This window comes from Pyrgilauda ruficollis, unplaced genomic scaffold, assembly GCF_017590135.1.
Source record: "Pyrgilauda ruficollis isolate IOZ18807 unplaced genomic scaffold, ASM1759013v1 scaffold13, whole genome shotgun sequence".
NCBI classification, from domain to species: domain Eukaryota; kingdom Metazoa; phylum Chordata; class Aves; order Passeriformes; family Passeridae; genus Pyrgilauda; species Pyrgilauda ruficollis.
In genome coordinates this window covers 3,153,898-3,177,621 of record NW_024511432.1, presented here as the reverse complement: position 1 = coordinate 3,177,621, position 23,724 = coordinate 3,153,898, and the positions used below count along the sequence as shown (strand labels likewise).

At 40.7% G+C, this 23,724-nt stretch overlaps 1 protein-coding gene across 1 annotated transcript in view; it reads right to left on the bottom strand.

The window, feature by feature from the left end:
- Window positions 1-23,724, bottom strand: part of PKD1L2 (polycystin 1 like 2) — a 35,710-nt gene that overhangs the window by 11,369 nt on the left and 617 nt on the right. The window contains exons 2-29 of the mRNA XM_041458973.1: window positions 23,251-23,415; window positions 20,525-20,707; window positions 19,490-19,600; window positions 18,913-19,060; window positions 18,121-18,350; window positions 17,007-17,501; window positions 15,920-16,018; window positions 15,140-15,189; window positions 13,935-14,040; window positions 13,125-13,335; window positions 12,399-12,519; window positions 12,004-12,145; window positions 11,238-11,438; window positions 10,927-11,072; window positions 10,256-10,450; window positions 9,301-9,426; window positions 7,856-8,038; window positions 6,736-6,860; window positions 5,799-5,925; window positions 4,782-4,916; window positions 3,865-4,090; window positions 3,413-3,606; window positions 2,776-3,006; window positions 2,453-2,554; window positions 2,083-2,261; window positions 1,586-1,732; window positions 882-1,081; window positions 500-726 (exon numbers count right to left, since the gene is read on the bottom strand). Of these exons, the coding sequence (XP_041314907.1) occupies window positions 500-726; window positions 882-1,081; window positions 1,586-1,732; window positions 2,083-2,261; window positions 2,453-2,554; window positions 2,776-3,006; window positions 3,413-3,606; window positions 3,865-4,090; window positions 4,782-4,916; window positions 5,799-5,925; window positions 6,736-6,860; window positions 7,856-8,038; window positions 9,301-9,426; window positions 10,256-10,450; window positions 10,927-11,072; window positions 11,238-11,438; window positions 12,004-12,145; window positions 12,399-12,519; window positions 13,125-13,335; window positions 13,935-14,040; window positions 15,140-15,189; window positions 15,920-16,018; window positions 17,007-17,501; window positions 18,121-18,350; window positions 18,913-19,060; window positions 19,490-19,600; window positions 20,525-20,707; window positions 23,251-23,415 (4,805 nt within the window). The remainder of the gene's footprint in view (window positions 1-499; window positions 727-881; window positions 1,082-1,585; window positions 1,733-2,082; window positions 2,262-2,452; window positions 2,555-2,775; window positions 3,007-3,412; window positions 3,607-3,864; window positions 4,091-4,781; window positions 4,917-5,798; window positions 5,926-6,735; window positions 6,861-7,855; window positions 8,039-9,300; window positions 9,427-10,255; window positions 10,451-10,926; window positions 11,073-11,237; window positions 11,439-12,003; window positions 12,146-12,398; window positions 12,520-13,124; window positions 13,336-13,934; window positions 14,041-15,139; window positions 15,190-15,919; window positions 16,019-17,006; window positions 17,502-18,120; window positions 18,351-18,912; window positions 19,061-19,489; window positions 19,601-20,524; window positions 20,708-23,250; window positions 23,416-23,724) is intronic.

Sequence of the window (23,724 nt, the reverse complement as noted above, 5' to 3'; positions counted from 1 at the left end):
AGCAGCAACACAGCAGTGACTCTGGCTGCAGTGGCTTAAGCTGATGTGATCTGACAGTACCACTGTCTGGGAGCTGCACCAACTGCTAAAATCTCCAGAATGGATAAGAATAGCACATCCTACAGTGCTGGATGTGACAGGCAGATTTCAGTGAGTTCAGCAAGGCAGCTTTTGTGGTTCAAAAGGGCAGCATGCCTGCCTGAGGACCTAAGCTGAGAAAGATGTGGTCCGTGATACCTTTTATCTTTACTGTCTTGCTTAGTGTTTGCTTTAACTCTTGAACACAGTGATTTGGTCACACACAATAACTGTGCAAGGGCTGGGATGTACAAAGGCAGACTTTAATGAAGGATTGCATTTAGGTGAGCACTTTGCACCAGTGGTAATTGGCTTTTCTCTTCAGACAGGCTGAAGGGCATCGGAACAGGGAAATTTGTGGAGCTGGGCAAACCGGTGGTATGTGGCAGCAGAGGGCAGTGCAGGACGCACTGGGACTTGCCTTTGTCACAGCCTCTGGAGTGAGAGAGGCAGCCTGGGAGGCCTCTGGAGTGGAAGGCAGGCTTGGGGACACTCGGCCATTCTTCCCCGGCTTCTTCTCTCTGCTCTGCTGGGCTGGCCGGGGTCGTATGTTCCTGAAGATCTGCACAATGAGCAGGTTGATGGGGAACATGAGGAGAGAGCTCTCAAAGCCAATCATCACTTCCTGCCATGTGAACTCGATCTTACCTGTCAAGGTCAAACAGAGCAGAGAAGAAAAAATAACCCCAGCCAAAATAAACCATCAAATCACTTTCTTGTGAAAAAACCCATTTAATCAACTCTTGCTTCCAGATTCTGCTGTCTCTCTAATTGTCTGCCCAAGCAATGGCGAGGATTGTTACCCAAATCCATTTTCTGCTCAGCAGGATCCTTTGGCACACCCCAGAACATGATGCTGGTCAGCATGGTGCAGAGCAGCAGTGAGAAGCAACAGGACACACGCTGGGCTCGTGTGAAGGAGCTTCGAGGGGAGCGGCTGAAAACTGAGTACCAGATGTGCCCATCCTGGAAACCCTTGGAGGTCTTCATGAAAAACAGATTGCTGGGAAGGAGAAGAGGGAAATCAAATGGATGCATAGAAAGGAGAGGGAAGAACAAAGCCCTAGTTCAGGGTCCCAATCTGTTTATGCTTCTAGGCACTATCAGCAGAAGTAATAACTAGGAGAAATGATCAAATATCATGGCTTGATTTGCATGGAATGGTCATAGCTACTTATGTCCTTTTCTTTTGACACAGCATAGGGGAGAAAGCAAATAGTTCCTATTTAAATTGTTAAGAAAATTACACTTAAGAGAAGATGTTTGGGTTTCTGTAGGTTTGTCAGGCTATCCTTCTTCAGCACCAACATTTGCAGTATGGTACTACTATTAGGGTAATGACTTATGTAACCATCCTCCCTCTCTCCCTTATTCTGAGCCCTTTAAGGACAGTGGAAAGACCTTCCTGGTTTTCATTTTTGACTTGGGCTTTGGTCTGTTTTTTTAATGCTTGTTTTTCCAGACTGACTGCTATCAAGAGAAAAAAAATCCAAGAAATAGGAGGTACCTGAACTGCTTCATGTCCTGTTCTGTTGCTACTGGGAACACTTTATCTAGGACACATTCTCCAATATCAATGGCTAGCCAAGAGTTACAGAGGAAGTACCATTTCTGATCCCATGCCAGGTCATGGACTAATACTCGATTCACATACCTGTTGGAAAAACACACAGGGCACAGTCACATACCACTGAGTGTGTGAAATCCAGAGCTCAACAAGACTGTGGAGGACAAACTCTGGCCTTCAGCTAGTTGGGATGACTAAACTGTAAGGCACAGGACATATCCCATCTTGTACTGGACATGGAATATGGGAAGCACTCCTGGTCTTCCACTTTAGGCAGTGATTTGGTCTATTCAGCTGCAAATACTAGAATCTAACACTTTTTTCTTTCTAGAACTGCAGAAAGGATAGTTTTCAAGTGCTAGAAAGGGAAAGTTGTTGTCATTATAAAAAGTTTTTCGTGGATTTTTACTTCCCAGCATCTCCAGACCTCCACGTACCAGGATGGACTGTCCCCTGAATTATCATGCCACAGTCTAATACTCTGTAGTTCCCCAAGAGGAAAGAAGGTACAGAGGAGGAAAACATCCACTCCTCCACGTTCAAAGACTGGTGTATCAGGATCATTTAGATGGTGGGGCTCACTCTCTCCATCCAGTCCATAGAGGGTGAGAGTCACCTGGAAAATAAAAAGGCAAAATGAAGATTTGCACATCTCCATCCTAAGTGTGATTATTTTTCCTTTCCTCAAACCTAAAGGCTTTCTGGCCAGACAGTGCATTTCAGCTGTCCTGTTCAATAGCCTCAGGTGCTCTGTTATTCATCCAGTTCTCTAAGCAAATAAACTCCTCCCACACAGTGCACTGATACCTTGGAGGTTGTGGCTGCACCACGGCGGTGTCCTGTGAAAACTGTCACAAGGTAACGATACTGAGCAAAGGGGTCATTGTCTTCCAGGACTGTGATTTTCACCTGCAGAGCCACACAACATGGGCAGTGTGTTAGCTGTTCTGTAAGTACAGATTCCTGAAAGCTGTGAGTAGGAATTTGTGATCTTGTGAACAATGTTTACTTACCAGTAAACAGAGAGTTACAGGAAAAGGAGTAAGATTGGTTAAAGACTTCCTATTAAAACAGGCTAGGTGTGGTGGGAATTGACCTGAATACATTGACTTTTTTAGCTGAAGACTTACTTTGGCATTATCCTGGATGTCTTTCCTTCGAGCCCAAATAACTACAAGCACATATATCAGAAAAATGCATCCTACAGTTGTCACCACCACAGGATTGTCCACAAATGTACCAAACAGCTGTGCTGATTTGCTGACATCTATGGCATTGGGTATGACAAAGAAGGAGCTCCCAAAGAAGGTCAGATGGTTGCAGAGGCACTGTGTGCTGCTAGGATTTGTTTTTGGTCCTACCTGAAACCCAGAAAAGATTTCTGATAAAACACCTGCTTCAAAGCATTAGATGACTTACCAAGCAAATGAAAAGACAGTGCTGAGATGGGTAAGTTAGTGTAGAGAACTGCTGCACACCAAATTGTTCAAGTTCCAATAAAGAATATTAATTCTAACACCTAACCAGTAACAGGCATTACAATACATTATGGCCTTGTCAGAATGGTTCCGTTTCTTCTTACATAGAAATTCATCCCAAGAAATGGGAATGTTGTTTAAAGGTTAGTTCAATATGACTAAACTTCTTGAGTTTCTTAAAACATCTCAGAATGATCTTATTTCATGGTGTCAGTTACTACAGATGGTGGTTATGAGGGCTGGCTTTGAAGTGTGTAACAGACACATTGTTTTGTTTTGCTCTACTTACATGACATCCATAGCTGTTCCAGCTTTTCTGGTGCTCGTCCCAAAATACACAGTGGGATGCAAAGCAAGTGGCATTTATGGTTAGCCCATTGTAGACTGTTGAATCTACTCCCATATCTTGTAAAACCATGAAATAGTAGGTTCCCTCTCCAAAAATGAGTTCTTCTGGGCTGAGAACCCAGCTGTTCATGTCACCTTGAACATAAATATTTTCTTTTCAATGTATATATAGAAAGGCTAATTCACAAGCATGCATGTAATAAATGAACCAAAGAAACAGGTGTGAATTCATTCTTAGCAACTCATTAATCAAATCAGTCTTTCCTCCTGTTATTTAACACTTTATTCAAGAGATTGGAAATTTGAAGCATGAGGTTTCTTTCCAGCTAGACACCTGAACTCATGGTCAAGTCTCATTCTGCAAGTTCATGAGTCACTAACCACTTCTCTTACCTCCAGAAGTTTTCTTATAGAACAGATGATTTTTCATATCATAGTTGGTTTCATTTGGGTGATAACCATACCCCAAGTAAAGTATTAGTGAAATGTCATGTTCAGATTCCAGATGAATCACTATAGATGTGTTTTCTGAGGTAATATTGACTTGAAAAGTGCTATAATTGCCCAGATTCAACAGAATCTTATCTTCCTGAGTTGCTGAAAGCCTTGGTAACATGATCTGTTTTAGGCAAAAAGACATAGGTTTAAATACAGAAAAACATTTCTCTTCTTAGCATGCAGCCACATGCTAGATTATCTTTTTTTCATAACATTAGGAAATCATGGCCAGCAAAAATACCACTTTCAGAGTAATTTTCTTTTTAATGTCAACTAACCTTTGAAAAATTAAGTTGAAATCTGTGTAGACTCATCACAAAGCCTAGCTTTAGGGTTAGGGTTAGGGTTAGGGTTAGTGCATTTCTGAACTGAGGACTGTGATTATGACTGAGACACTGGCTGCATAAAGTGCATGTATGAATGATTTAGTTGTCGGTTTATACATGGGCTAGGAAGCCAAAGAGGTGTTCAATAAATACACTAGTTGGTTGGTGAAATCAGACTTCACATTCTGCTTTGGAATGACTGTAATCTGGAATCTATTCCCACAACCATTAGCATTCTTACATTCATTTAAAGGAAGAATAAAATGTCTCCTTTTCAAGAAAAGACAGAAATATTTGTTATTTTTTTCATCACCTCACACAAATCCCTCCATGACAACTACAGACAGCATCAGCCCATTATCTAATGTAATGAACACTACCAGAATTTGTGTTCACCTCACAAATTATAACACAAATGACAGTTTGTTAATGGAGAGAGGAAAAAAATGGGAAAAGAGGGTGAGAGTTAGGAAAAAGTAGATTTACCTCAATGTTCTCTTTGAGGTTGCTGACTGGTATGATCAAACCATCCAGACCAGTGAGACTTAGACCTCCCACTGTTCCACTGATGTCAAAACTGCTGTCACTGGAGAAAAAGGGATTCATGGCAAAGCTCACCATCTGTTAGGAGACATTAGCAATCAGACAACTGACCTACTGTCAATGTTTCATTTTATTCACACCCTGAATTCCTGAATAATGAAAGAAAGAGCTCAGACCCAAATAGAGGGTGATTTCCAAGAAGTCTGCATCCAGATTTAAATAATACTCTACCTTATCTCTAAGGTGGGTCTATAAACCTTGAAAGTGATTTTCATTCTGAAATGTGTACAACAATCTTTATTGTTTCCATACAGTGTGACACCTTTTCGGCAGAGTTGGAAAAGGTGAAGTGAAATGAAAAAAAAATGTTTGCAGATACTTTAGGGGTTTCCTGAGAGATCTTCAGAAAATTTATTATGAAAATATGACAAATATATGCCATCTATTGTTCTGAGAGAAAAAACACCATGTCCTAATTCAAATGGGGGCCGTGCTACCATCAGCACATTTGTCTCCTGCAGGATCCAAGTGCCCCACACTCGGGTGTTTCTTGCTGGGATGAAAGAAGGCTGCTGTAGGTTATTTTGAACGTGATATTGACTCTGAGCTGTTGCATCCTCCTCAGACCATAAGATGTAAACAAACAGCAAACAGATGTGTAGGTCTTGATTCATTCCATTCCCTGCTCCTGCCATGAACGTGTGAATCAAAGTGTATGTAAGGGGCTGATGGGATAGGGAATTTAAGAATTCAGTTGTCCTTAACTTGCTCTACCAACCTCATGCAATTAAGATAAATGAAGGCTTCTTTGACCAATAATTTCAAATAATTTTCTTGGCATGATAGGAGGAATGACACATGCTCGTGTATTCCTTGTGAAAGGATAAATGATTCTAAAAGCATTAGATCAGGAATGTAAGCTGGATATCACATAGAGTTAGATAAAAGCTGTTTACTTGCCCTTATATCCACTGTTTCACCATCAACTCCTGAAATATTGAGAGAGGAAGCAGGTGGGAGAGTAAAGCTGGCAGAGCTGGAATTGGAGATGTTAATGGATGTGCTATCCATGTTTAGTGTTTGTAATCTGTCCAGTTAGGGTTGGGGAAGACCAAAGCAGAATAAAAGAGAAAAACAATAGTAAAAGGGGAAAAAAAAAACCACCAGAAAAAACCAAAACATCAATACCATGTACTTCATATCTACAGAGAAAGCTTTCTCTCTTCAAGAATATAACTTATTTGCAAAACTATTTCTAAGTCTGCCAGTAAATGCTTTGTACATGAATCTGTCTCTGATGCAGTACTCTATGTAATGCTATCATAGAATCATCAAAAAGGGGGTGGAATTGGCACATCTGGAGAGGAGGTTTTACCAAGGTGTACTTGTTTGAAAGACTTGGTTTCTGTGTGAACATGCTCTTGATTTGAATGCACAGTTTGATGTGGATGAAAACCAGCCTCTCAGGGAACAATTTAGGGATGATTATAGGGGATGGAAAATGCTTGTCAGGCTCCTCAGGATTATATTTGCTTCTGCCAAGCTGCTTACAGTTCCATATAACATGTCATTATTAGCAACTTGGAAAAGAAAAGAAACCCTTAGCTGGTATGACACGAGTTTGCTACATAATTTCAAAAGTAAGTGACTACTGCCTCATTCAGGAAATTGTAGTAATTCTCTGCTGGTTAAAGAACACACAGCATGGGAATTTCTAAAGTAATGCTCCTGGAGTCCAAACTGTTCTTACTATCAGTCACTAACAACAGACTTGTTGCACTACTGAAATTGTCATTATGCTACAGTATTTAGTTAGTTCCAAACATTGTGTTTAAGCACAATGGAATTAACATTTGTAGCTGTCAGAAGCTTCAGTGGGGGACACTGCAGCTTTTACCTGTGCATGTACATTGTGGCAGAGGGAGAGCTGAGGACTGTTGGCTCATCACCTGGTGCCTTCCCAAACAGAAGGGCACTCTGGAGATTTTCAACTGTACTCAGGAGCTGGTGTGACACTGAACTCTGGAAAAAAATTGGAGGAGGAAACTTACAACAAAGGTACTCAGGATTATCAAGCTGCACATTATTTGTCATTGCTTCCATTTAATTTTGGTGTTTTACTAAACGGACAAACTAGGTGATGAGCTTCCGAATCTCAGAGAAAGCTATTCTATTGCAATTCAGTTTCTGTAATTCTCATTGTGGCAATGCCTTACAGATTTTACTTCTGTATTGTAGTATTCATAACTTCTACATATTAAAATTACAAGCATGACATCAATAAATATATTAATGTACTTTTGTGTATTAATGCCCTTAGCTGCACATGTTAGTGTTTTGTTACTTGGAAAATCAAGACCTAATTACTTATCAATTGTGTATTTTTAGTGGGTTATTGTTGGAAAACTTGTCCAGTTGATAATCTTTTCTCTCAGGTTGGACTTATTTCATCCCTATTCCCTTGCAGTGATAAAATTAAAGTATGTTCAGCCCAGGAAACTCAGTTAGCTGTGACAATTCACATATAGATAGGAAATGGTAGGACAAAATAGATATGTTGTGTCTTTCTGAACAGATAATCAGAGCTTTCTGCAAAAGTGTCAGCAGCAACCAGAGCTGCTTCAAGCTGTGAAGTAGTGGTGGCAATCATGAATATTTAATACCTGTGGCTTCCTTGAATTATGGGGCAAAAGGAGGGGATAGAAGCATATCTGAGAAAAATCAAAATGTGCTTGTCATCAATTAGAGGTGAGAGCTGATGCTGTGTTCTCTGTCCTGTTCAGCTTTCAGTGTAACAAATCGTAAGAGGCCTCTATCATCTTCATTAACAAATATTCAATCTAACATGTCTAACTGGGGAGAAGTTTCCTCTGATATTCAAGTCTGTCATGGTGTCACAATGAACCTTTCCCAGTGGCAATTTAAAAATACAAGAGACAGCAGAGATTTTAAAAACCTCCCAAAGCAAACAAATATTCACACACAGTACAGTACAAATTGGACCAAATATAAATTACCTGTTTTGCCTCTGGCACTGAAGTGTTCCCAGCTTTCATTTCTACAGAAGCTTTAAGAACACTACTCACTGCATTAAACAGATAGTTGGCTGCTTCCTTTAACTCCTGACCATCTCTGCTGTGCTCTGTGTTTACAGTGAGCAAGGAGGCACTGACATGTCTCAGAGTGTTGCTGGCTTCCACCTGCAGGAGAAACACAGGGAGCCGTTTATATGTGCTGGCACTACAAATGACAGAAGTGACACTTGTGACATTTACTGAATATTGCAACAGCAGTAATCTTTTGGGACTAATAGTGGGTAATGCCATCTTTAATAGAATTATTTGTGCTGGGGTAATACTTCAAATGCTAATAAAGATGATATACTAGATGGTACACCAAAATGGAATACAGGCATGAAAAATGCAGCCTGCTTCTACAGATGTAATCCATAAAAAGATGAATAAATCTGAAAGAAGCTTGTCTGTCAAACCCTAGGCAAGAATAGCTTTTAGATATATAGTAAAGTAGTAAATTAGGTTATAAGTTTCTATCTTAGTGCCAAGGTGCTAAGTGCCAAAGGAGAATGAGTTTTACAATTTTTATTTTGTGCCTGGATGCAGCTTTGGGACTGGGAAAGCATTGGCCAGATTTTAGCCCAGGATAGTGAAGGAGCCAAGCAAATTCACTGCAGGCTTGGACACATCCATCCTCACAGCCTGTGAATGCTGAGCAACCTTTCTGTAGGGTGAGGGCTGGATCTGAGCTGTGTTCTTGTCTTGCCAAAATTAACGACATCCTGCTGAAATGCTCCCAAGCCATTGTCTGGCTCCAACTCTGTAATACATCAGAAATCAGGATGTTTTTATTGCCTGCATATTTGGGAAACTTCCCCCAGTGACAGTTTGTTCTGTCCTGCCATATGCTCACCCCGTAACCATAAACAGCATCATCTACTAATAATGCCTTGTTCCCAGACAGGACTTAAGAGATACTATTGTGAGACCAACCTGCACATTTGTGCCCAGCTCCTCTGGGTGCTGACATGTTCCTTGACCATTGCCTATGTGTATTTTATGCAGTGCCAGGATCAGGGATGAATGAATGTGGGCAATTCTAGAAAAACCCTCTTGGGGCAGTTCTTCTTCAGGGTTCTAAAAGTGCTGTACAAGAGAAAACATGCACCCTGACATGTTTCTGACTAAAAGTTAAGGATTCTGTCTCAAAAATGTATGCTAAATGTAATGGTCATAGCCTGGATTGTAGAGATTGCTGAGACAATATCTGAGACTTGAATTTACTTATTCTAAACAGAGTCAAAATACTGCTGGTCAAAATACACATGCTGGTACAGTTGAAAAAAGAGAAGAGATAATTATAAGGCACTGAAACTCTTCCAAGGTCAGTGGGATAATTAGAGTCTCTACTATTAGTGTGAGGAGATATAAGATGAATTGCTTCTTACCTGTGCTGAGACAGACAGCTCTTCACTCCTGTAAGTGATTTCTTTCAATACCTCTGACATCTTCAGAGCAGTCTGCATTGATGTTATGTTAACAACAGAGAGTGTTGTCAGCATCAGCCCTCGGAGCTTGGGATGAAAAGGGATAATTAGGCAAAGGAATAAGATGCTAATTAGGACTGTGAAAGTAGTGCTGTGCGTTGACAGCCAGGCTTGCTGTAAGTTATGCAGTAGAGTAAGACTCCACAACAAAGATCATTTGAGCTTATATTAGCTCTACTGACAAGATGCCACTTGCCCTAGTAATTACATAATCACGAGTTTTATGTTACCTCCCAGCATAGAGAATTCATACACTTAACATCCATTAAGAGCAAGGAGAGTTACTTGTGAGAATTTGTACTAATGTATGTGAATTACTGTGTAAATGCCACTTCCAGAGAAAGCAGAGCCATGTGTGATTGATGTTATTCAAATAATGAATCTTAATTGAAGGATACATTCTCTAGATCTCTTCATCTGAGGCACTCAAAGCACTGTACAAATATCAGCTTATGACTGAAACATCAACTGGTGGCTAAAAGGGACTAAAGAAAATTACCTGCCATCTAGTGCTTTTGGGGGAAATTAGATAGGATATTTATCCCTCTGGAGATGCCATTTTATTGATATTTAAATTGATTGGGAAAATCAGGTTTAGATTAACTAGTTTAAATTAATGAAATAACAATTGAGAATTAACTGTTTTACTGATGAATGATAAAACAAATAATTTGTGTAGACAAATAGTGAAAACTAGCTGAGACCTGTGCCAAACACTGAGACAGATGCTAGAAACTTGAAACCTTCATTGATTTCAAGTGGTGATATGTGAGCTTTTTATTACTTAAGAGCTGTCAAAGAATATGAAGAGTCCATTATATGACATTTACTTCAAGAAAGCAAGTGTTTTTCTGACCTCTTTTCGTGTGTTTGTCTGTAAAGACATGTTAAAACTTTCCTCTTGGATCTGCTGATTAAGGACAGATGTCACTGACTTGTACAGTTGGAAGAGACTCATGCTGCTGTTCCCATCTTTTAGGATGGTGTTTGCCTTCTCAGATAGCACAGCCTGCAGGGTCAGGTTCCCGTCCATCATATCTGCAGGTCCAACCTGGTGAAAGAATCAGATATGCTTTCAACGTTGCCAAAGCTGTTAAAATTTTCTTTGAACAGCTTCCATGATCATCTTAATAACAGCCTAGATAGAGTGGGACATAAAACTTCATGTTCTCCATTTTAAATGTTGTATTTTTAATGGCGTGATAAGGATCTCCTTACTGTGGCACTGGGGAAGAAGCAGGAGGCTTTTGGGGCCTACACAGAATAATTCCAGACTCAGTAAATAGGCTTACACTGCTCAATCAATGTCCAAACAATTCTTTTAGACTTTTGTTCTAGAAAAAAAGGGCAGTGGAAGATCTTTTGACCTTGAGCACACAGAGAATAGTCTCTGTTAGGTGGAAAAATGGTGATTATGGCACATTCAGAAGGAAGCAGTACATCTAAAACAGGAAGAAACTCCAAAAGTCAATTATGGGTTAGTTATCCACTTGAGAGTTCTTGAAACTAATTAATTCTACTGTGTACCTTCACTGAAGCATTTGTTTGAACTGTATCACCAACGTTGTTGCTAACGACAATTTTCACATGTACAATAAAATTATTTTCCTCTTCTCCAAGTGGAAGATAAACTGGGAAGAGTTCAGGATCCGGGCTACAATCCAGGAGAGAATCTGGAACAGGAAAGAAGGGTCAGAGAGCAGACACCACAGACACCTCCTGCTCTCTGAGAACAGGGGACTCAGGGCATGTTCGCTCGTGAGCAGTGTCCCTGCAGAGCAGGGCGCGTTGTGCCTTTGCTCTTGTCAGGAGAAGCCAAACTTGGCCTGGGGACTTACCTGGTGTCACATAGAAGCAATACGTGAGCTGCCTGCCAGGGCTGGCCTGGCCCGACCCTTCCGAGCTGGGAGCGCTGCAGGAGACTCTGAAGGCGGTGAGCACCGAGCCGTGCCCGGGACTCACGGCACAGCCGGGGGCTTCGGGCGGGGGCACGGTGCTCACCAGGAACCATCGCTCCCCGTAGCCTCGCTGAGTCGCGGCTGGGAGTGGAGGGAGCAGAGCGTCAGGCAGGACCGTGCCAGGCAGGACCGTGCCAGGCAGGACCGTGCAAGGTAGGACCGTGCCAGGCAGGACCGTGCCAGGCAGGACCGTGCCCCAGCAGCGCCTGGGTCAGGTCTGCATCGTGCCCACCGGGCAACCGGGCACACATACGGCAGGCTGGGCTATCGAGGAGTGAAATCCTGCTACTGAATCAACCATAACAGGAAAAGAACTATTTCCAGTATGTTAATGTCTGCATTATAAAGCAAAGCGCTATTATTTGATCAAGCGTTTAGTGTAACTTTGTTTCAGGTGAACCTAAACAAAGTTATTAACAGCTTGGAGAAAGATAACTGAATTTCTCCTGCTGTGTGACACCCCAGAACAAACTTAAATCCTCATTATGTTGAATAACTTGCATATAAAACCCACTTTCACCTTGTGGACTAATCTACCTTCATATTTGTCAATGAGACTATGCAAGTGTGACATCAATATGATGTCATGCCAGCAGAGATTATGTCAAAGGAGCCTGTAAACCCTAAAAACCCTGTTAGCCCCTACCTGTTACTTTAATCTGAAAAGCTTCTCCTTGTGTCTGCAGGAAGGAGCTGGTCATTCTTAACACAGATGAGTTGCTTTGGAGCAAATTCAAAGAGTTTTGCCGGAAACCAGTCAGGCCACAGGCTAGAGGGAGGGTTGTAGACTGGAAAATCAGACAGAAAAGAACACATGGCAGTAGAGGCTTTTTGCTGTTCTTTCTGTTGTGATTTGTCAGGAGCAGGGTGACAGTTTGGTGCCCTTCATTATAACCCCTCCCAATCCAGACACCCCATTGTCTCAATCTTCACTAGTATTTTCTAAGCATCCACTCGACAAAATATCCCTCTGAGGCCATATGGCTTTGTGGATATTTATTTTTGTGTGTGCAGTATTTCTGACAAATCTGGTGCTCTCACCTTGTTTTGGAATGTGTTATCTAAATACCAGTTATAATATATAGCCTGGGAGTCCTCCTGTCCAGAGACACTCAAAACAACTTCATCACTAACATTCACTGGCTTGCAGTTTGACTCACACCTATAAGGAAGTAAGATGGGAGTTACACATAGTATGAGATGTTGAGGAGAAATTGCATACATATCTTTTGGCATTTATTCCTGTAGTTTCAATGAGGTTGACACATTGAAATCTCCAACACTAGAAAGATACAGTGGGGTCAAAAACCCTATGTAGTTTTCAGAAGAATGTGTTTAAGTTTGTAAAAGGATTGTGTTCAGAAACATGGACTGAAAAATGCAGCAAGACTTATTTGGTCAGTAATTTTTATAATGGTAAGATGTAAATGGATTTTTAACAATAAGTTTTCTTTACTGTGAAGGTGTTGAGGCCCTGGCACAGGTTGCCCAGAGAAGCTGTGGATCTCCATCCCTGGAAGTGTTCAAGGCCAGGCTGGATGGAGCTCTGAGTAACTTGATCTAGTGGAAGGTGTTCTGCCCATGACAGAGGGGTACAACAATGATCTTTAAAGTCCCTTCCAACCCAAACCATTCTGTGATTTTAGGACTCTATGATTCTAAAAGTACAATACTACTTTATTATCATTATTACTGGAAACGGTGGCCTTGCACTGTGCTTGTGCAGTAATAATATTAACCTGTGAATACCAGGGTTTAAAACCAGACCTGATTTCCAGTTGCAGTTCTTGTTTTTTTGCAGTCACATAGAGACATTGCTCGTCCTGCCTCTCTTCACTGCCGTGGTTTTGGACAGTAATCCTGACAGTCACTGCTGATTTCGGAGGAGGAAGGCAGGAAGGTGGGATTTGCACCTCACTTTGGTTGATTAGGATTATCTGTTGTTTCACACATTCACTCCAGGCAGGCCAGCAAGCTCCTGCAGAAACATTTCCTTCATAGTTAGGACAGCATCTTATAAAGGACTTTCCTGCCATAAGTTTCAAAGAGCTTTATAGACAAGTTTCTTTAACACAATTTAAAGAGTTGGTAATCTGGATTAGAGTACAAGCTTTTCCAAAGTCATGTATCAGGTCAGGGATAATTACAGGGATAGAACACAGATGGCCTGAATCCCAATCCTGTTTTCAGCCAGAAATGTGTTTGCATCATGTTTAATGTTAATTATTGCTGTTTTATTGAGACACATGTACTTTGCAAATGCCTGTGTAAATCACTTGGGATTAGTCCTTGGCTATGAGAGTGAAGCTTAGGACAGGTAGATCTTGAAAAACTGAAAAACTGAAACCTTTGGGAGAAGACAAAATGGAGTACTATGCCATATTATATACATATTTATTTTGGTCCAAAAACTAGGGTTGAGTAGAAGGACATTCTTCATGTACAGTGAGTGGCAAACTTTAAAGCCAGAAAATGAAGCATCCTTAAGTTAGATTTTCAACACGGGATCTGACACAACAGTGAGTTTGTTACTCATCAAGTACAAGTTGGTGAAAAAAGTTCAGGAAATGCACAAACCACAGGTCCAGAGAAAACTGGAATTATTGTTTCTGTCTGGCCAGCCAAGTGTAACAGTTGTGAAAGGATCCACATGGCGACTTGGTTTAATATATATTTTGTGATCCTAAATGAGAAGTAAATGTATCAGTTAGAACACAAACATGTAGAAACACATATATATGTTGCTTCTTTATAATGAAAAAGATCTGAAAGTTTAGACCCCAAATCACTGGATGAAGATCTGTAGTTTATATGATCTTTCTCTCAGCAGAGGTAGTGTGGAAGTAGAATCTATGGGAGTAGAAGAAGATGGCACAGAAAAATTGTGTGGCAAAATTCTCCCAGATGCAGAATTGGTTTAGGAGTGCAGCTCCCATTTTCAAAACTAGGTACATAGGAAATTAATTCCTATTAAACTTTCACATCTGCACCAAGACTTCCAACCCTTGAGCAACCACTTGTCTTCTGGTGCATTCCTTTTTTATCTTAATTGGATACTTTGCAGCTATAAACAAAGAGGAGAAGGGGTAGCTGAGTTTGTCTTTCTGTGTACCAAACTGTGATAAATTTGGGTTTGGATTAGATTTATATTCCTCTGATGCAATATATTTTTACAGGCAATCTGTAAAGTATGATGGCTTCTTGTGAAGCAGTATATCTCCCATAGCAGATGTCTGTCTGCCAGTGTTACAGTGAAAAACTAGACTTTTAATATGATAAAATATTCTATCTGGCATTTTTATTATTTAAATTTGGACAGCTGCTAGCAATTGGTATATCATTAACTTCTTAGTTTGCCAAAAACTGGAAGATTTTTCATTGCAAAATAATTTAAACACTCCAATACAGAAGCAGAAAACACTTGGGAACCATATAAATTATATTAAACTCTACTTGAAGGATCACTTTCCAGAGAGGGGTTTACATTAGTCAAGTAGATGAATTAAAAAGTAATCTAAACACATTTTAACTTCCAAAACTGAATTGTTGTGATAAGTTAATTTTCTTTAATCTTTTTTATGAATTGTAGATGGAATGCCTGTAAACACATTTGTCTCCAAGACTTGTGGTATAGATTTTGTGTTAAGCCATACGGGGAGCAGAACATCCAGTTCATAATTTACTATGCTACAAGTACTTATTTTCCCTGTCTCATACAGCACTTTCACTGGTAAGAAAAATCTCTAAGCAATTTTAGAGAAAGATCCTTAAATTACACTTACATTTTTCTTTCGGGTATTTGTTTTGTAGCTGCCTTCTTCCTTATCAGAATCTGTTTAATTAAAAAAAAAAAAATAACAGAATATTTTAGGGCTACCTGTAAAACTTTCAGACATCCTCAGTGAATATGACTTAAATCCACAGGATTTGACTTCTGACAGTGTGAAAGATGGGGCTGTAAGAATCAGACTCTAGAGCTGTGACAAACAGCACAGTCATTAAATAGGTAAAATGGTAACAACAAGCTCATCACAGACTACAAAGGAGATGATCCTGATTCTTCAAACATAATGGTATAAATCAAAATATATTCACAGAAGGTGATGGAGTTTCACTGATGTGCAAAGGAAAATTGATGGAAAGCACCGGAAAACTTTCAGTACAATTAGTGCTAAGGTTATTTTATTGCTGGTATAATCTGCTCTTGTAAATGTAAGGATGAGCCATCTAGAAGCCATTAGTGACAGCAATTTATGAGACTGCTGTGATGCAAATATTTTCTGGTTTCAAAGCTATGTCCCAAGCCATAAACTTCACTCATTATTTCTAGCACAAACAGCAAATGTGCAATGTGTTACATATACAGAGTGATGCTAATTTATGACTACATCAAAGTCAGGGAATCTGCCTCCATCAGGAAGAAGCCTCCACAAAAGTTTTCAGCACTGTTGCTGGAAGGAAAGTAATTACTACATGCAAATAATAAACACTCCATGAAATGCTCTGATTGCAAAAATACACTTACATGGTGAAAACCAGCACTGTCACATTAATGTAATTACCTTTTTTATGGGAGCTGTTTGCCAACACAGTGATGAATCCAAGATCCAGACTCATGTTTGAGAAGTCATTCATGGCCACCACTTTCACTACAAAAGTACCTAGAGAAGGCAAAGCGCCAGTTAAGAGTAGCCATGGGCCCAGTTCAACAGGTTTGAGGTATAATATCCAATTTGTAAAGAAAATCTCCTTCTTTTCTGTTAGGAGTTTCCAGGGGGGTTTCTGATGGGTGTCCACTGCTGAAAGGCTTTTCCTGGAATGTTTTTCCACTTTATCTCAACTTCTGAATAACTCAGCTGCCCTTTTCCTAGCCCTTGTAATGCAATTCTTTGTCAGCTGACTATGATATCACACAGGAAACTAGAGGTGTACAAACACTGGAGGCCAAATGAATTTAGGCATCTTGAGACAGCAGTTATCTTGTTTGAAAATTTCTGGCTATGGGGAAGGGATGTTCAAATGGGTACAGGGAGAACAAATAAAACTTTAATATTGAATAATTTAAAAATATGAAATGAAATCCTAATTAGCTTCTACTGTTCCCACTTTGGCGTGGGGTTGGAATAGCTCATTAGAGGTGAAAACTTCTTTATCTTCTGCCACTGTTAAATAACTCTAAAGCACAATCTGCCTAATTCCACATTTTAAAGCCTTTGACTATGTAATAATGGAAGAATAATATTACTAAAATGTTTATTCATAATTAACAACAAAAGTTATGTGTTGGAAATGGACGTGCAGAAAACCTCCCCTTTTCTTTATCATCTCTACTAAGAACTTCTCAGACTATGAATTACTTCAGTGTAAAATGCAGAGCAGTCTAAACTTGAAACATAATGAACAAACAGGAGGAAAACACTCCTCATTTGTACTTCAATCAGATGGTGCCATGAAAAAATAAACCCTATGTCTCTTTACTGTGTCTCTTCCACTGCAAGAATCAGCTGAAGCCTTGCTCTGACTCTGTGGAGCAGAGCCATTTGTCAGCTCCAATTTTTTAGCTCACTTACATAGGACTGTGCTGTTCATCCTGCTCTGCAGAGTAAGTTTGAGCAGTCAGAAAAGCTGCCAAATTCAGCTGTGCATTACTGTCCCCTAGGCCAGGATGCTGTGACTCTTTATGTGACCTGTGCTCATCTGTGATGTCCTGGAAGCGCAGGAGGTGTCGGTGTGCTGTACCTTCCCAGGGCACGGGAACGCCGTACGTCCGCGGCTCCCCACGAGGGCTGTCTGCTCTGTGGCACTGCGTTCGGTTGGATCCAGTCACCTCAAACATCAGCTTCTCTGGGGCACCACGGGACACAGAGACATTCACCTCCAAATCCTCCCCCAGCTGCAGAGTGTGGGAAGCTACTGCAGCCTGAATTCCAGACACTGGCTCAATTAAATGGACAGCAATAGTCCCAGAGATCTCCGGTGCCATCATGCTCCTGGATGCTCGGATTTCCAGCTGATGCATCCCTGGGCCTATCAGCTCTTGAGAGGCCCTGCTGAGTGTCAGGTTATGGGGAACAAGACCTTCCTTTGCACTGGATTCACTCAATGTCATGTTATCTGCTAACACACTGTAGGTTACTCCATTGCCTGCAAAAACACAGATGAAAATTTCTCACAGCTCGTGCAATAGGCCAACAAGTTCCAGCTGCTTTGTGCAGCATTCCAGTGTTTATACAGGAGTCACAAGAACACTGCAGCAATGCACTCATTTTTAATAAAGTCACTTAAGGTGACTTAATACAAATCTATCGTGTGTTTTCTGCTGGGAATATTTTGAGAAGAGAATTCAAACATACACTACTGATTTTTTTTATTTTTTTCAGCACATATGTGGCTTCCAGGAACTTGAAGTGAGAAAGAAATGTACACTAGCAAATGTGTCCAGCTCAGAGTGGAATCCTCTTACTCTAATCAGAGGAGCATTTCCATAAATTCCTAACTTCAAACACAGAAATATTCTGACTGGCATCACATAGATTTTTGTGACTAAAGTTATGCTTGTGCTGTCAGCTTTGTCAGTAGGAAAAAAGGGTTTATCTCTCCTCCAAGGGAATTGAGAGAATAAAATTGCAGGAATACAGCAATTAGAGGGAAAGCATTGACTAAAAAGAATTATAATTTTGCATAATGACAATCCTGCTTCTATCCTAAGGATGGCAATGATATTTATCCTTCCCTTTAAATCATGCAGAGAAATGATCCTCACCTCCACTGAGCTGAACTTGGACCCACAGGTCCTCCCCATAGAGCGTTTGGCAGCGGGAGCTGTTCCCTGTTCCATACTGGCTGTAGCACCCCGTAATGCTGAGCTGATCCTCCTGATCCTGAACTGTCACCTGCCTCTGTGCCATCACATGCCACTCACTGGTGGTGCACTCCACAAAAACAGTAAACTCCCCAGGAGAGGAGTACCTGTATGTGATGTTGCTGACCAGTCTAGAATAGAAAGAGAACTTGTTGTGGAAGACCATCCTGGGAAGTCCTTCACCTTACATGATAACACATCCCCAAATTTCATTCATTCAAATGTCATTCCTACTACTAAGACCAAATCTGATCTTTAAATCCAGCAGAAAAATGTTTGATCTATTAAAGACAGGATTTTTATGCAATAAAATAAAAGAAAAACTACGGAATGTCCTTGTTATATTTTGTTATAAAAAACCCCACTTTTTAAACTTAAGGAAATAATATTTGCTTGTAGTTTGGCAATTACTGACATGTCTTCAGTAATTTTGAGTTTTAAGATCTGGAATAAATAGTCTTAGAAATAGGAAACACTTGTTATAATAGAAGGAAGATTGTGGTTGGCAGCTTAATATAAAATTTTGTATTGATTTCAAAACAGGTTTTTGCAGAATCCAAATCTCTCGTAGGTATGTCCTATTATTGAGCTATCTAGTTTTTAACATCTCATTTATGAGACTTGGCACATTCAATAAAGTGCAAGCAATGAAATGTACTGTTTGTCTGAAGAGAAATTAAGGCTGTGTCTTACGTTAGAGGGTAGTAAGGATCAATGGTGTGACCATCTCCAGTGCTAATGGTACAGGAAAGGTTCCCAGAATATGGTGAGAGAAGCCAGATCAAAGTGACTGTGATATTTTCAAAGACAAAACATGTGTCTTTCATAATCAGCTGCAGACCTGCAAAGCAGAATCACAATTCAGTCCCAGTGTTTGTCTACTTTCCTTATAAAATTCAATTTATTTTCAGGCATTGAGAGCCAGCATGCTCCAGACCACAGCTGGTACTGCTGCTAATTTGTGTACATTAATGGTGTGACAGGAGCTGATTCTTTTCCATGACTAGTAATCAAAATTCTTGTTGGAACATAATTTCATCTAAATATGTTTTATGTGTCTGAGTTTCTGGGCTTTGTGTTCTGCCCAAAACCCTCAGTTAGGACAGGGAATCTACATTTTTGTGCCTATTTTCAGTGATCACCACTATTCCAGTTTCTTCCCTGGATGGAAGAGGATGGAACAGTGATTTTTGCGATAAATACCAACGGTCTCAGTGCTACAGCACAAAACAGGACAGGCTTCTAGTGTGAACATCCTCCTCCCTCTTACCTTCCTTGCAGTGGTATTGAATAGACAAATAGCTTCCCAAAGCTGGACAAGGATCTCCAAAGAAAGTGCCATCTGCTGCCACCTGGCAGGCCTGCAGCCCGTGACACTGGCCTGGAAAGGGAGCATTTCAGATCACCAAGTGGCTTTTGCCTTTACTGCCACAACAGCTCAGATGAAAGATGATTGAGAAACAAAAAGGGCAAAAGGAGCAGTATCATGTCTCTGATTTCTAGACAAATTTCCACATCGCTTTGACTTGAGTGTGTTGCATATTGTGTGGCATTTCCTAGCACCACTTCACTTTATTGGAACAAAGCTGAATTTGAAAAGGTAGGGAAAAAAAATGAAAGAAAGAAAAAGGAAGCTTCTGTGTTTTGTTTCATTTTGGCTGGAAGCCCTAAGAATCTCCCTGGGGACAGGCCACAGTCACTGTTTAGAATCCATCCCTTGGCTCCAGCAGGGTGGGTGCCTGACATGTGGCAGGCAGCAGCAGGTCCCTCCTGGCCTCATGTCCCTGTGGCTGTCAGCTTTTTCACCCCTCCTGCTTTGGCTTTGGAGTTAGGTTTGTTTGGATGTGTTGCCTTCCATCTCTGTCGAACCTTGTGTATCTCACTGAATCTGTCAAATAATCTGTGCTCACATATTTTCTTCCTACACTAAGAGGAGCCAGCCACACCCCTGTCAGGCGCACCCCTTGCTCTTCATTTGCTCCTCCCCTCCTGTGAATCTGCTCTTCGCAAAAATCCCTCCTTTTGCTCCTCCTATCCTTCTCTGAATCTTTGCTCTTCACAGAACGCTTCCTTTTGCTCCCCCTCTCCTTCTCTGAATCTTTGCCCCTTGCAAAGCCCCTCCTTTCCATCCAACCTCCTGTAGCAACCTCCTCCCCGTCAGAAGTTCTCTGTGATTCTCTTCATTTTAGGAGCAATCCTCTTTTCCATTTGCAAACTCTACTGGGAAAAAAGATAAATTATTCGAGGCACAAGGAACTTTGGTACATGCTCTGTGTTTCTGACAAGCAATGCTGTGAGACACCACCTGTTACTTCATCTTTGACATTGAGCCAGCTGCAGCCTTCATCTCTTTCAAACTGCAGAGTCTCTGACACGCAGTAGTGCGGGGTCTTCCGCCCGTAGAAGCTCTCTTCAATTTGAATCACTTCTCCTGATCCACACTGTACAGTGGCATTGGAGTTATCACAAGCGATGCTCTGGCCAGATTCTAATAGGAGAAAAAAACCCCAAATATTATCTTTGAATTTCTGAAAAATCCTGATACAATTCTACTCCGTGTTAATTTTGTTTTGTTTGTATTTCTTACCTTTTCTCCCTTTTAAGCTAAACAATTAAGAAAACTTAACAAAATTACAGAATAGTCAAAATTGATGGATTTTTTGTTTTACTGTCTTAAAATATTGAGGACATTTTCAATAAGCAAAAATATTTTAATTATAAAAATAGATAGTATTTAGTGAAAAACTCTTAGCATTTGTTTGACCTGAAATACTGGAAGGCTTAAAGTTGCTCCTTACTTCCAAAAGAGATGTATGGATTGCATAATATTCAGGTAATTGCTTTGGAGAATAGTTTGCATGTTAAGTATGGGAGCTGATCCCATTTCTGCTACAGAGACTCCTTTGTTCCTGTGTGATATTTGACTGACTTCATTCAGCAGGGCTGCTCAGATGGGTAAGGTCATAGCTCTAAATACATACACCTCATTCTTTGATTAATCTGGGACAGTTAATTATCTTTCAGAATTCTTAGTATCATGTAGTAATCAGGATCCTTAATACCCTGAAGAGGAGGATGTGAATAACTGCTTTCATATGGGAGTGTTGCAAAAGGATGTTTTTGTTTCAGCTGTTCCAGGTTTAAATACATTGTCCTCCCGTTGTTGTTTGGATCATTCCCCTCAAGTCCCTTGATTAACAGTGCCAGTGTATGCACACTGCAATAATTGTGTGCTATTGTTGTTTAAAGGCTAAAGCTAAGCCTGACTGTAACTATAGCAACATGATCAGTTTGCAGATTAGAGCTCTCTAAATAAGCTTGAAAAATAACTTGCTGGTAAATTCTAGTATGGACCATTATCTCATGCCTTTTTTTGTTCGCTGTATGCAGGTTTCTCACACTTTTTGCTGTCTCAGCAACTTTTACATAGAAAGATGGACAAAACTTGGTCTGTGTTTCTAGGTACAAACCCTGCTTTGATACATATATATTTACTATAATAAACTGCTAACCTATAGAACACCAAATGGTAGAATTGCCTTGATCTGATCTTGGTTTCCTGGGTAGTGAAATGATGAATGTAGTGTAGAATATTGTTGCTCTTTGAACTTAATGGGCTCTCAGTCAGATCCTATGGTAACAGATGATAGTTTCCTTACAAACAGACAGTTGTCTACTGTGGTTGCAATGGAAAAATAATTTTAGTCTGTTTTTGCAAGAAAAATAAGCTTAAGGGATTGTGCTGTCTGCCAGTTTCTTCTCCCCCAGTCATTTTTAATGTTAGTCATCTTCAGCTAAATTTGATGTATAGATACAAACCTCCAACACCCTAAAATTTCATGAAATGCAATATCTAGGGAGAGGAGAAAGAGCTACATCAATGCCATGGAATTCAAGTGGCCAGCACATACAGCTGGAGCTCTAGAGCAGCTGCAGGGGAGGGAGCTGAGGCAGTGAAAAGTATTTCCAGAAGTGGGACCTGCTCGGATATGGGAGTGAACTGGGAGTGCTGAGGAGAGTAGGGAGGGGATGTGGAACAGAAAATCAGGATAACAAACAAAACTTCATTAGCTTTGCTTATTGCAGAACAACTTGTTATTTATGTCAGTAGTAGTAGACTGCTGGACAGGGCAGTAGCAGTTCTAGGGCTTGTGGAAACCTGTACTTGTGTACTTGATTGGAAGCCTTTTTATATTAGTGAGTCCACAGCCAGACTGTCCTTGCAGTGCTTGTGACCCCAGTTCTAGCTGCAGTTTAAAGTACTCTTGTGCAAAGTGGGAGGAACACAAATTCCCCTCATATCCATATGTTGAAAGGGATGATATTGCCAGCATTCCTTTCCAGAACTGCTTGTTCCAAGTCACAATTTGAGTAACACAATGTCTGTGGATTTTCTGTCTGAGCACAGGAAGTACAGGTTCCTGTCTGCTTCCTTAACCTGGGAAAACCTTGAACTTCACATGGTGGAGGGGTCTCAGAAGAAACAAGAAAAACTTGCTCTCACTTTTGCTCTCTCTAGGCTGCAAGGAGTGGTGCCTCTGGAAGCCTGCCTGATTTTTTTCTTCAGTTACAAATGGAAATTATTCTGGCACACATTAATGAGTGTTTTTATGGTACAGCCATACAGGTCCTATGTAGCCCAGGTATTATGGTGTTGTGGGAGCTTATTCTTGCATCCATGTTTTAACATAGCCAGCTTATGTCCACTGAAGATGTGGACAGCTACACATTTTATTCACTCTCAGATCTGTTTCTGTTTTATCAACCCTCTGCTGGAACCCTGGCCCTTAAGGTCTGGTTGCTGAGCACCTACACCTCCCAGTGATTTGTGGGTTCTTCCTTCTTTGGATCAGATCTTTATCAGCACACTGGAAAAAGAGCACCTGCTGGGGTTCTATGACTTTTTGCTTGTTCACATTTAGTAAGATTCATGAAGTTATTTCCCAGCTACTTTGAAAACAACAAGGCAATTTATGCCCCATTGTGATCACAACACACTCACTTCACTGTTCCAGCTGTTGTGTAGCTTACCAAACTCGCAAATGAAGTCAAATTCCTGACTGCAATTTTCAGTCACACCCCACTGATACTTGGCATTCTTCAGGATGTACCCACACATGGATGAGAAGTGAGACGGCTGATCCTTGTACCAGTTACTGTAGATTATATTTGAAGTGTCCAGCCAAGTTATTGACCCTGTGAACAGAGAAATTGTGTCCTGAATGTTTATTTTCTAAGTAATACAATTAGAGTCAGAGACTGCAGAGCAGGACTGTAGCCCTGCTCCTACTGAAGCAGAGATGGTTTAGTCTGGGTAAGGATCTTCAATTGCATTTTATATTGAACCTGATATAATCATGAAAAGAGGCACTGCCACTTCCACCTGTGCTCCCAGCCTCAAGATTTCACCATTTCCCTTGCATCAGACCTTGCAGCACTTCCTAGTGGGATGAATTGGCTTCCACTGGAGACCTAACCCAGCACATTTGTTTCACTGGGTCAGCA